Here is a 13,334-nt window from a genome sequence, read left to right as displayed (position 1 = left end):
CTTCGTCGGGGATCAGGGTCCTGTGACATTTACCCTATCCCTGTCTGCATGTCAACTGGTATTGGTTGTCCTTGTTCACGTCTTGTTTAAGCAGCCATATTGTTGAGGTTTCCTGAGGACTTTCAACAGTTCTTTTTTGTGCTGTGGCCCTTAGCTCTTTAATGTGAACTGAGTATGAAGGGAGAAATTTAGCCCATGGGGTGTTTTCTCCAAGTCTTGGGTCTGGTAAGTTCTCATAGCTCTCTGCCCACAAGAGAAACATAAGTTTCCTGAGATTTTGGCTAGGTCAGTAAGACATGCCATGCCTTGAAGCTTACCCTGGGTTCTGATCTTTTTCTAAGTTATAGAAATAGCACAAGAAGGCACATGGCCATACCTTGAGATGCAAGGTCTGTCACAATCGAGAGAACTGTGCAAGAGATTGTTTGCCACTTTTACATGAATTTATGTGGGGAAGATGTGTGGTCCTCTGTGTTTCCTGTAGGAGAAGGACTCCTTTTTTAGGAACTTGTGGATCAGAGGCAGGGTCCTCTTTGTGAGGGGTTCACTATGTCATAGGTCACAAATGGAGAAGGACATTTCGGTTGCCAGAGACATTGAGAATACCAACAGGATCCATATTTCTCGAACTCTGGTTCATTCCTTGATCTAGTAACAGACGGTAAAGCAGAGGATATATTCTCAAAGGAAAATGCCTCCAAGGGCTCTTTGAAAATATGTTTTATTTTATCCGTTGTATGGATAAACCAGCCATAGAGGCAGGAATGTGCAGCAGATGTTCTACAGAAAAGACTCTGCCCCTTTCAACTGCCTTCCTGATTATGCCTATGGGCATTGGGGGTGTGTATTGATTTTCCAGGTCACATACGAGACAGTCAGAGTACAGAATACATAAGGGACTCACAGTGTCTCACTGTTGACATTACATGAGGTTATAAGTCATCAAAGCCCATCTCATGGTGCTTGAGGTTAATGGAATAAGTGAATGGGTCATTTTTCTGACTGAAGGTGAGGTGCATGCAAAAATCAACTCCAAAATCCCTTCTGCTTTTTCTTTGAACAGAAATGTGCAGGATAATTGCTGCCTTCGCCCTCTTTACATTGATTTTAAGAGGGATCTTGGATGGAAATGGATCCATGAACCCAAAGGGTACAATGCTAACTTCTGTGCTGGGGCATGCCCATATCTATGGAGTTCAGACACTCAACACACCAAAGTAAGTATCTGGAGTGTTGGTTTCTCCTCCTCTTGCCTAAGTCAGTGATGATGGCCATGATGATGACAATGCCAAACTCAACAGTTGTTGTAAAATGCAAACTGTATATTTAAGATCTTTTTTTTTGTTTGTTTATTGCTTGCTACTTTTTTTCCTTTTGGTACAGGATCCAATTGTGTAGCCATGGCTGTCCTGGAACTCACTATGTAGACCAACCGGCCTTGAATTTATGGCAATCCTCCTGTTGTGTTTCTCAAGTGTTGGAATTACAGGCATGTGCTATGACATTTGTCTCTCTAAATCTTTCTGACTAGGACTCAAAGTGAAGATATAGCTAAGTATTTTATCACGTTACTTTAACAAGGACAAAGGGCTCACTCAGCAAGAAATTCATCATCAGCTGCTATGTTTCCCCAGCCCAGAGAACACTAGCTTTTTCTGTATACTAATATATCTAATATATACATTATTCCATGAGATTCCTCTTTGTGGCTCATGGTGTAGAATTTAAAGATGGGAAGGACTTCAGAAAGGGTCTTGTTCAAACAGAATTTCTCTATAGACAATGGAATCAGGATATAGATGCTGTGGCTGCCTAACCCCAGATAAAAACAAATCTGCGGTGACACAGACCTTGGACTGCAGCCCTGCTTGCTTTATAACCCAGTTCCCGTCACTCCATCTCTCTGAGCTTAATTCCTAAAATGTGGCTGCGAGTAGAGATTTCTGCTCTGCTCTTTATGCTTCTGTAAATCTCCTTATTAAAGAGGCATTAGGAACATTGCTTTCACTGCAGGGTAGGAAAATGGATCTGCTGCCAGAGAGATCACATTGGGCTGAATTCAAGAGTTAGGGGTTATCAATTATTTTAGACAATCTATGTTACAAAAAATGGCTTCTTTTTACATATGAAAGATTATGTATTAGTAAATACAAGGCCTATTTATTTATAAATGCCTGCCTGGACTGGAATTGAAGTGGACAAACATGGCTTCCCCTCCTCCAGTCCCTTTCCCAGTGCCCCTGTAGGCTTGGCACTCGGGGGTGACCACGTGCTTGGCCATGTGAGGGAAGCTGGCTCATGCCTGTCCCTTTGTCTAAGCTCTCTGGCCAGCCTGATTCATCTGGACTGCAGCAGCAGTAGTTGTAATGCAGGCAGGACCTGGTTGCCAAGTCGAAGCGTATTTCTCCTCCCTGACATACAGAGGGAGTGTATGAAGGCTGAGACCTGGCTTGTTTTTCAAGGAGAAGGAAGAATAACTGTCATGGTCACAAATATGTGGTTTGGACAGTTCCCCAAGAAGCCAGGGGTAGCCTAATAAAGTAGGCAGTGTTGCTGTGCTCAACAGGTCTCTTGTCCTTCGTTGAAAACATCCCAGGGAATCTCGAGGAAAAGGTCACTTGTTTGACTAGCACATTAATGGCATCCTTGGAAATGTCTCTGTCATCACTGGGTGCCCTACACACTTCCATCAGTAAGAGTCATGCAGCTCTGTGATGGAGAAGGGGATACAGCTGCAGAACCACATGCAGCACTTCCTCTTCTGCCTTAGGACTTGCTGTTTAGTTCTTGAACTTAGTCACTCCCCAGGTGGCGTGAGGAATGAATGGTAAAGGAGGGTCAGGTACTATGATTGCTTTAAGTGACCTGTAGGAAAGTTGAGCAACTGGGACCAGAAATTAGTGGTTCAGGGGAAGGGTGATAGTGATGGTGCACACCTGAAATTCTAAAACTCAAGAAGCCGAGACAGGAGGATTGGGAATTTATGGCCAACCTGGGCAATATAGTGAGTTCAAGGCCAGCCTGATCTGTGATAGAGTGTAAGCAACCAAGGTAAGGGCTGCACCAAAGTGAAACAAAACCAAGAATGCCTGTGGCGTTCAGGTTGCTTTTTTCTCCACTCTTAGCATCTCAGTAATTATGCAGTCATGGTAAGTAAACAGATTGTTTTAAATGAAAACGTAAGTGGCATTTCATTGGCCCGTGAAGACATGTGGCTGAAGACACGTGACTGGCAAATATCCTGCTGCAGGCAGGTATGCTTTCTATACCTCGGGGCAGATAACAGTTCTTAAGTGGATTTCAATGGAAAATCCTCTATCATTGACCATCCAGATGAGACTTCCTGGACTTACAGGGCATAGACAAAGGGAGCAGAGTCCCTGAGTCCCAGAAGCTCGGAATTGATGTGGCGATGTGAAATAGGTATCCATGTAACTTTGATTCCAAATTTATATAGGAAAAAAAAAATAGCAGGAGGCCTGCGGAGGCCTTTATGTAGCAAAGGCCAGTAGACTTAGTGAAAAAAATTAGGAAAATCTGCTACCTGAACAGTTTGGTCCAATCTGTCTTTTGATGGAGTCATTTCTTTAATACATACACAAAGAACCAAAGTCAACTTGGGGGGAAATTCTAAACTTGCTGTTGCTAAGGCCACAAGTCAATCTGACCATAATTTAGAGGTAAGAAACAACAACAAAAACCCAGTAATGATTAAGATTGTGTACTCAGAGGCCCTGAGCTAGAGAAATGGCTTGGTCGCTAAAATGGTATGCACATGAGAACCTGCTTTCAGTTTCCATCAACTACATAAAAGCCGGATATGCCACTGTACTCCCCTAACATCAGAGGGGCAGAAATGATGTCAGAGCTGTGAGGGTGGAGACAGGGGGATCCCGAGAGTTGGCTGGCCCAGCTAATCTAGCCAAGTCAAGGAGCTACAGGTTCAGTGAGAGACCTAGCCGAAAATAAATGAGCAAACAGTGAAGTGGAGAGAGGCTGAGGAAGATACCCACCATCACCCTCCGGCCCCTGCTCACAGGTGCACATGCGCATGTGCACAAGAATTAAAAACAAAACTAATCACTTTCTTGTGTGTGTTTCTCTGTGTTGTGTCACGTAGGTCCTCAGCCTGTACAACACCATAAATCCCGAAGCTTCCGCTTCCCCTTGCTGTGTGTCCCAGGATCTGGAACCACTGACCATTCTCTACTACATTGGAAATACACCCAAGATCGAGCAGCTTTCCAATATGATTGTCAAGTCCTGTAAATGCAGCTAAAGTCCTTGGGAAAGCCAGGACACGAAAATCACGGTGACAATGACATATGATGACAACGACAACGACCATGATGTTTGTGACAGGAGGGAGGGAGTTTGGATTCCTCAGTGTTTAAAAAATTGGAGAAAAAAATCGGTACTAGTTCAAACATTTTGCAAGCTTGTGTTCTGTTTGTTAAAACGGGCATCTGAGATTACAGCAACAACAACCACAAAAATGGAAGGCGTTAGTCTGCATCTCACCTACTTCCTGAGAGACACAAAAAGAAAACATCTTTTTTTTTTTTAAGGAAAAAAATAAACACTGGAAGAATTTGTTAGTGTTAATTATGTGAAAAAAAAAAACCCATCAAAACAAAACAGGAAAATCCGTTCAGTGGAGTTGTACGTATTGTTTCCAGCCCGCATTTCATCCCACGCCTCTCCTGGTTCCTCTGTATTGCTCTGCAGTGGGTGCCCTCCCCGTCCCTTCCTCCAAGCTAACAGTGGGTTATTTATTGTGTGTTACTATATAATGAACCTTTCATTACCCTTGGAAAACAAAACAGGTGTATAAATGGAGACCAAATACTTCGCCACAAACTCATGGATGGCTTAAGGAGTTTGAACTCAAATAAGCCAGGGGGAAAGGGGTCACACTGGATGACCCCCTGTGAGTTGTTATAGGACCGAGCAAGTCTGTGGAAAAATCAAAGCCCCAGCAAACATGTGTCTGCCGAAGTTTCATGGACGGCCATATGCCCAGAAGGCCTGTTAACAAAGAAAACTTGGAATCAGTGGGAATCTAGAAGATTGGGTTTTTTTTCTTTTTTCCTTTTAATTGTAAATGGTTCTTTGCCAGTTTAAGCAAGCCGGTGAAAAGTTGACCTGTTTTGATGTGTATTGTCAGACTTTTGGACCGTGAAGTGGCTGTTGATCTACAATACAGGTTTTTCCTTTGTTTTGGTATATGTAACTACATGGATATTATTAAAATAGACGGGTCTAGAAGCCAGCATGATTGAAAACACACTGCAGATCTGTTTTTCCAAACTATTAAATCGAAACAGTAACTACTTAACATGTAATGTGTAGATCTGACCACATTTTTAATATTCTGTAATAATGGTTATGATTTAGATTGAACTTAAATTTGGACTTTTTTTTTTAATGATCATTCAGATTGTATCTTTGTTTCCTTTAGCTGGCCAGTACCTTTGAATAAAACCCCTAGATTTTGACTTGCACTACAAATTCAATTTTTTTTTTATATACTATCTTCTCTGCCTGTATTTTATGTATTGTCCATTTAATGACATGAGCTACCTGGGTCCATTCCTCCCCCAACCCCAGTTCCTTCTATTTTCCAAAAGATAAAATCCAAACAAAACCAAAGCCCAAAAAGCTAGGTTTGAGTTCCACAGTGTTTTCACCTTTTCTGCGTCAGTGTGAGTCAGGTGGAGGGTGAGCGGTGGGGCTTCTGGGATGGATGTTCTGTGTGAACACAGAAGATTGCGCACAAATGTAGGCTTAGCTAGGGTTTAAGAATCTCAACTTGGAGTCTTAGTGACTGGGCTAGGAAAAGTTTCCTTAACTCATATATTTATGGACTCTTTTTGCTGTTCAAAAACAGACAGTTCAAAGGAAGCACCTTTATCTTTAATTGGTTTTTTGGTGCTCATGGGGTGTATTAAAAGACACACAGTTTGATTGAGTTTTTCAAAGGGGGAAAAGTCCAGGCCAGCACTCATCATTTTATTCATAATTTCATCCATTATTTCCCTGATTTCATTGAAGTTCAGGTTTTGAAAGACATTCTTTGCAGGCTGATTAAAAAAAAAAAAAAAGCACAAACCAAAATTGCCCTTGTCAAAATATCCTTCCGTCCTCCCTCCCCCCCAGCAGTCATGTTCTTCAGCCAAGGCTGGCTTTCATTTGGCTTGAGATGGTTGGCTGCATAAGAAGCAGGACCTGATGGTGGGCTTTGCAGGGTGGGTATCCTCGTCACAAGAGCTTCAAAATATAAACCAGTCCATGAAATGATGGACTATTTGTGGTCTCACCCGAAGGGCAGCACACTGAGGTGTGAATGCAAGGAGAATTTCTTTGATATTGTACACTTATCTGAGGAGCTGTCCTTGAATTCACTAAGATGAAGAACGAAATTTGCAAGCCAGAAGACACAGAGCAGCTGCTGGTGAATGGCCCCGTGTCGGGTGCAACACAGCCCCAGATCTGCACCCTGGGCTCCAATTCTTTCCCCTTCCACTTCACTGTTACTTCTGTATAACTTCCCACCACCCCCATTTCTGCAGATATTTCCCTCTCGGATAAAATAACATTTTTTTGTTTTGTATGATTTGTCTCTCCTTCTGAATGCACTGACTGCTATTTTAAGGGTCCTTGAATCTTTTTTTTTGTTTAAGTCTGTGGGTTCTACAGGTCTTTCTTTCCCGTTAGTAAATATTGCCACGGGAGCGGTGGTAGTAAGGAGGGGAGGGGGGTGTTAGCATATGGGTGGGGCAGCAGGTTGTATTTGTTAAGCAACAGCGCAGTTTTATGCTTGGCATGGATTTTAAAGAATGGGATCTAAGAACAGATGTTATGTGTTTTGATGACCAATTATGCTGTATTTTTTTTAACACGATGCATGTCCGGTTTTGTGGTGCTCTAGTGGTAAATAAATTATTTCAGTAACATGTTGCTGTGTTCTTCCTGTCAAAGAGCTGTGTGAGACTAGAGAACGTGTTATGTAGTAAGATGACGTTTACACTGGGACTGTCCTGCTTAAAGCTGTCCTCTAGGCTTTGGTCACACAGCTGTTCACTTTACAAATACCACACTATGGTTCCCAAGCCAGGACTTAGCAATCCTAAGATTGGATGGAGTGAAGGCTGTGCTGGCTTTTTATTTTCTCATTTATTGCTATTTGGTAATTGTTTGGAGTTTAGTTTCCACCCAGCTTGACTGTCTACCAGAAAAAAAAAAAAAAAAGCAGAGATATTTGGGCCATGATTTGGCTTTCTGGTTCTATGTTCTGCCAATCCCAGGGCCAAAAGTACTGGTCTAGACAGGATCCCCTGTCGCCCTATAATTCGGATAGTTAGTGAGCCAGCCAGATATAACAAAAGCCACGTGCACTTTGGGATTGCTGCTTGAGAGCGGTTACTCCTGTCTGCTCTACCCACAGCACTGTGCACAGACGTGTACACACACACACACACACACACACACACACATAGGCCATGGTCTTGAATCTCCTTGGTTCATACTTAGAGGACCCCACTTCTCAAGGGAGTTGTCAGCCTCTTCCTAAAGAGAACTTAGGAGAGTAGAAGGGACCTGGGCTACTCATTTCGCATTGTCTAAAGTAAGAACTTTGTTTGCACCCTCTGTGCTGCACATACATTACAAAAAGAAACCCTCAGTATGAGCATGGGCGACTTCTTCACCATCTTATTACCTGCTGCTGCCATCACATCCTGTCTGATCTTAAGGGGAGGACATGTTGCAGTCTAACCTGAGTCCAGGGCTCTGTGTAGAGTGAGTCAACCAAAGGCTGTCGACCATCCCAGGTCATATGATTATTGGTCCATGGGAATCAAAGTGGTTGTACAGGCCTGGCAATGGAAAAAGACCCCAGCAGCCCCCAAACATGAGAAAATTTCCCAGGCACCCCTCCTTCCCCCTTTATTTCTCCTCTCCTCCTCCTCCTCCCTCTCCCTCCCCCTCCCCCTCCCCCTCCCCCTCCCCCTCCCCCTCTCCCTCTCCTTCTCCTTCTTCTTCTTCTTCTTCTTCTTCTTCTTCTTCTTCTTCTTCTTCTTCTTCTTCTTCTTCTTCTTCTTCTTCTTCTCTCTCTCTCTCTCTCTCTCTCTCTCTCTCTCTCTCTCTCTCTGTGTGTGGGGGGGAGATACACTAATCAAATGCAGTAAGGTTGAGGGCTGATGCACACCCCCAGCTGTTTCTTTACCTTCCCAGAATGTCTGACCCACATGTCTGCCTATTTGTGAATAGCCATGAGGGGAAATTCTGAGCTCCGTTGTAACTCACCATTGAGCAGCCATCCTGATTGTCTTGTGCCTCTTGTGTCGGGTCACAGCAGTCCTTGTAGTCCAGACTGTAGCTTGGGGCCATACATCTCCACCTTGGTTCTAAATCTGTGAAACTCTCCACACCTACATTTCTCATCAGCCATTCCCGAGAAGATTTCATAGTTCTATGGGCTAACCTTTTGATGACATATTGAAAATCGGCTGGTTGAATGACCTCCATCACATAGCAATCCTGACTGTGGCCCCTTCTCTCAGGAGATTTGCTCTCACAGCCTTTGATGTGGAAGTTTGTTTGTTTGTTTTTTTAAAGATTTATTTTATTTTTAATTACTTGTAGGTGTGTGTCATGTGCACTTGAGAATGGCATGCTTGAACAAGCCAGAAGAGGATGCTGGACCTCCTGAGACTGAAGTTCTACGGGAACTTGGGTCCTCTATAAGGGCACTATGCTTTCCTAGCCACTCAGCAGTCTCTCCAGTCCAGAAATATACTTTATATGACACCATGGTATGGGAGAGTGAATGGGGCCTCACAGGGGGTTGATTACTCTCCTCTAAACTCTGCGGGTTGCTAAGGAGGGTCGAGGACATTATCATTCAATGTGGTACCTGGGAAATTATGCAATTATAGCCAATCAGACCTGAGACAGGCTAAAGGTATAAAATGCCCACAAACATTTTCAAGACTTAGGTACAAACACATGCAAAATTTAAACTGTCTCAGTATAGCAGTTTTTATCGTTATTACATATATGTTCTTGGATATGTGAGAGTTTAAATAAAGCATGTGGCTAAAATGCTTTATTTTAACCACACCTGTTTTTCTTTAAAAATATTTTACATGGTTACTAAAAAAAAAAATTTTTTTTTTGAGTTGAGTTGAGTTGTAGTCCATGAGACAGTTCTGGTGTGGAGTTTTGTTTGTCTTTTCTCCACTTCTTCTGGTTTGTGAACTGGGACCTCACTATGTATGCCAGGCTGCCTCAGCCTCACAGTGCTGGGATTTCAGGTCTGTAGTACCTCCCTAGCTCTGCCGTAGAATTTGAAAGCAGCTCTGTTTGGAAACAAAAGGATTCCTACAAGCGGTGTTATCAGCCTTTGTTGCTTTTGTTGCTTTTGTAATTCATGTGTCATTGAGCAGCCTTCGGACCTATTCTGTGAAAGCACAGTCTTGATCAGTCAACCTGTGTGAAACAAACATGGCAGACCTTTGGGGGAGAACCTACCCGCAAGTCCTCAGTGGCAAAAGTCAGAAGGAAAATACGGCCATTTCATAAGCCTCACTGTCCAAGCTCCTGTGAAATGGGTGGCTGCCTGCTAGCAATGGAGAGAGGCCGTTCATCCTTGCCTGGAGACGTTAAGCTATTGAACCAAGTGCTTTCAACCCATAAAGGCTACAGTAATGTTCCAGTGGCAATCTTTCCCACCTTACTTACTTAAGGGGGAAAAAACCACCCAAATATTTACTGTGTTTGCTTGAGTCACTGGCCATGAGACAACATTGATTTTCCAGGAAAGAAGTTATGCAGTATGGCTCTAGCCATTGGACCTTCTAGGGGCAGTCAGGTTTTCTATTCCTGGGGTAGTTCACCCCCAGTTACATATTTTATTCATAAAACTAAAGCTAGAGACTTCGAAGGTGTACACGGTCATGAGAAGGTAGGACATGTGGGCTGCAAAGTCGTCCTGGCAAACAATCTTTAGTAATTGATTCCGTGCTTCCTGTCAAAGATGGTGACTACACAAACCTGCTTCACCCTCCCTTCACTCATCTCGCAAGCTGCCTGCTCTGTTCACTGCTGCCTCCCGAGACTCCGCAGTCACTGTGCCCACTTAGATGCTATGAAACTGGAGTGATGATTAAGACAAATATTAGACCATGGAATCCATGTATCATCTATCTTTTATGTGTTTATCCTCCGTTAGTTATGTAAATTTATTATCAATTATTTATGTAAATATCTATCTTCTATCTCTACCAATTAGCTACATTCTAGCTCTGGGTATCATCTACCATTTATGTGTCATGCCTATCTATGATACTCTCTATCATCTCTATCATCTATCAGGCATATATATTATATCTATCTGTCTATCTATCTATCTATCTATCTATCTATCTATCTACCTATTATCTATCTACCTATTATCTCTCTATCTATCTATCTATCTATCTATCTACCTACCTACCTACCTACCTACCTACCTAGCTATTACTATCTATCTATCTATCTATCTATCTATCTATCTATCTATCATCTACCTACTTATCTATCTAACTTTGTGGGAGAATGCAAAGAAAAGGTTTTCCAGTGACCTTATCTTTAAAAGATTGCTTTAGGCTTCTCCCTGCATGCGTCTTTATTTCCCCAAAATTCTTTGTAGTTGCTTTTTTTCTTCTTCTTCTTTCAGCAAGTAATGGCAGTTTGTAGGAGAGTTGACTGCATTCTTGTAATTGAGTAGGAGCCTCATAAAAGGAACAGAATGTACCAAGGGACACTGTTGTATGAGCAGAACTAGAGAAATGATCCACCCAAAGAGAATAGGCATAATTAAACAGGGAAAAAAACCCTAGTGGTAAAGAGAAAGGCCCAATATAATCTTTCAGGATGTCTCCCCCAGGAAGGATTTTTCTCTGCTGCTGATACCAGCTCAACTGAAAGAACACAGATGTGTCACTCGGTTCACAGCACCAAGCTTCTGCCAGCCTTGGTGACAGAACCCCTTTACATAGGCCCAAGGCTCCATTCTGGATCATATAGCAGATGCCCAGCCTCACTCAGGATGTTGGGAGCAAACAAGCTAAGAAGTTATGCAATCCAATTCTGTTCTAAAGGCAACGTGAAGTCATGCAGCTTGGCTAGATCTCAAGTATGGGTGGAACACAAGTTTCTTCATTTGAAACAAAATTAAACAGTCCAGAAAACTGAGCAGAGCTTTCAACCAAATGGCAGTGCTGGGTCAGGTTTCCCATTACAGTGCGTGTGTGTGTGTGTGTGTGTGTGTTCCCTGTGTGTGTGTCTTCCCCTTGCTCCTGGCCTGGTGTTTGGAGGGACCTTAAATTGCATTCAGATTTTTGCAAAGGGAACACAGAAAGAGGCTAGTGGAGGGGAAAGCCTTGGAGACCCTCCAGGAGGCCCAGAGACCTCTGAAATGGATTTTTTTGTTATAGATCTGACAGTCTATTATGAAGATATTAAGTACTGAAGACATCTTCATTCCTATCCAAAGTGCGGAGAAATACATCCATGTATGTATATATGCATGCACATGCATAATTATAAATATGTATATTGTGTATGTCCATATATATATATATATGTATATGTGTGGATATGTTTAATGTTCTTATGGGTGCAGCATAAAAAATTACCACACCAGAATTCTAAAATTGATATCAACTTATTTAACTCTCTTTCTGGAACTGGGACAAAGGAAGACCTTGGAGCAGGATGGGAGCAGAAGGGGAGAAGAGACAAAGGGAGGTGGACAACAGAGGGAGAAGTGATTCTGAGAGCCTACTATGTGACCAGCATCTTTAATAAAGTCTATGATGTCTATTTGGAGTGTCATGATACCTGCCTGTAACCCCAGCCCTCTGGGTGATGCAGATTATATTACCATAGACTTGAGACCACACAGGCGCACATAATGATGTCCAAGTCAGCCTCAACTGCTCAGTGAGACGCTGTCTCAAACAGCAAGCAAGCCACACCAGGAGCAAAGCAGGAAGACAAGTGTAGCAAGACAAACAGAACGAGTGGGCCGGTGAGGGACTGTCAAACAGGAGAGCCAGGGCGGAACCCAACTGCACCACTGTGTCCAGGAAGACTACAGAAGAGAAATGCTTGCAGAGAGGTTTCCAGTCCTGTCTCTGCCCTGATGTCCTGGACCTAGGGAATGCCAAGTTCTTCTTCCTCAGAGAACAATGGGTATACCTACTCTGTGCTTCTAGACACTGCTTATTTAACATAGCTTCCCACTCCTGTTTGGGGGGGGGGGCTAGAGAGATGGTTCAGTGGTTAAGAGCACTGGCTGCTCTTCCACAGCACCCAGGGTAGATTCCAGTAGCTTCGTGGTGGCTCACAGCTACCTGTAACTCCGGTTCAGGGGTCTGACAGCTTCTTCTGGCACCCCCTGGGTACTGCAAACATGTGGTACACAATAATACATGCAGACAGAATTTCTATACTTAAAAATAAGCAAGTAAATAGATAGGTAGATAAACAAATAGATAGATAAACATAAAATATATTAAAAGGACATTAGTTAAATCGATGAGAGGCACTGCTAGGGCTGTAATGCCACCAAGGCCTCAGTGACATCCTCAGTAAAGAGAAACATTGACTAAGGTGGTGAGCTGTTCTGCTTTGCTAATCTTCCCTGCAGTGACAAGAACCTCTCATCCTGTGAGCCAGGGTCATCCCTTCCTTTAAATTATTTCTCTCAGGTGTCTGGCTACAGCAGGGCAGAAGCTATCTGGCTTGTTCCTCCTCATTAGCTAAGAGCATCCAGTTCCCTCCAACCCCCTTTCCCTACTTGCTTGTGATACTTCACTTCATTTTCAGAAAGAAAACATCTTTTTCTGCCCTGGTGGGGTATGCTCCCCTGGTCTCCATGTCAGAAACAGTGCTCAGGGGAGCTGTGCATGTAGGGACTTCACCTGTACCTCAAATGGATCTGCATCAATTTAGGTGATGCCAGCTGGCCCTGATGCCTATACTATAGAAAGTGGAGAGTCAAAAGGAGGGATTATTATAGCTTCAGGAAAGCCCCTGGATTTCAAACGTTGGCTGCTGTGTCAGGCTCTCCCTGAGTCCTCACCTTACATAAGGTTGAGACTCCTCTTAGTCCAGATGGAACTGGCCTGAGGCAATAATGGAAGCAGCACTCCTCAGTACTAGGATTAGGTCATGAAAGATAATCATATAGTTTTCACCTGCTTCTCTTGAGACGCTCGTGCAAGGAAACTGGCCATGGTGCTTTAGGAAGCTCAAGCCATCTGAAGAAACCATGTTTTATGACT

At 43.2% G+C, this 13,334-nt stretch overlaps 1 protein-coding gene across 2 annotated transcripts in view; it reads left to right on the top strand.

The window, feature by feature from the left end:
* Tgfb2 (transforming growth factor beta 2) overlaps positions 1-6,119 on the top strand; it is an 82,801-nt gene extending 76,682 nt beyond the window's left edge. For both annotated transcript variants that reach the window (XM_021160653.2, XM_021160661.2), the window contains 2 exons: positions 1,064-1,217; positions 4,121-6,119. In XM_021160653.2, coding sequence (XP_021016312.1) covers positions 1,064-1,217; positions 4,121-4,279 — 313 coding nt within the window. In that variant the 3' untranslated portion in view covers positions 4,280-6,119. The remainder of the gene's footprint in view (positions 1-1,063; positions 1,218-4,120) is intronic.
* The last annotated feature ends 7,215 nt before the right edge of the window (positions 6,120-13,334 follow it).

This window comes from Mus caroli, unplaced genomic scaffold, assembly GCF_978045245.1.
Source record: "Mus caroli unplaced genomic scaffold, Mus_caroli_1 scaffold_1, whole genome shotgun sequence".
NCBI lineage: Eukaryota > Metazoa > Chordata > Mammalia > Rodentia > Muridae > Mus > Mus caroli.
This window is presented reverse-complemented; position numbering and strand designations above follow the sequence as displayed.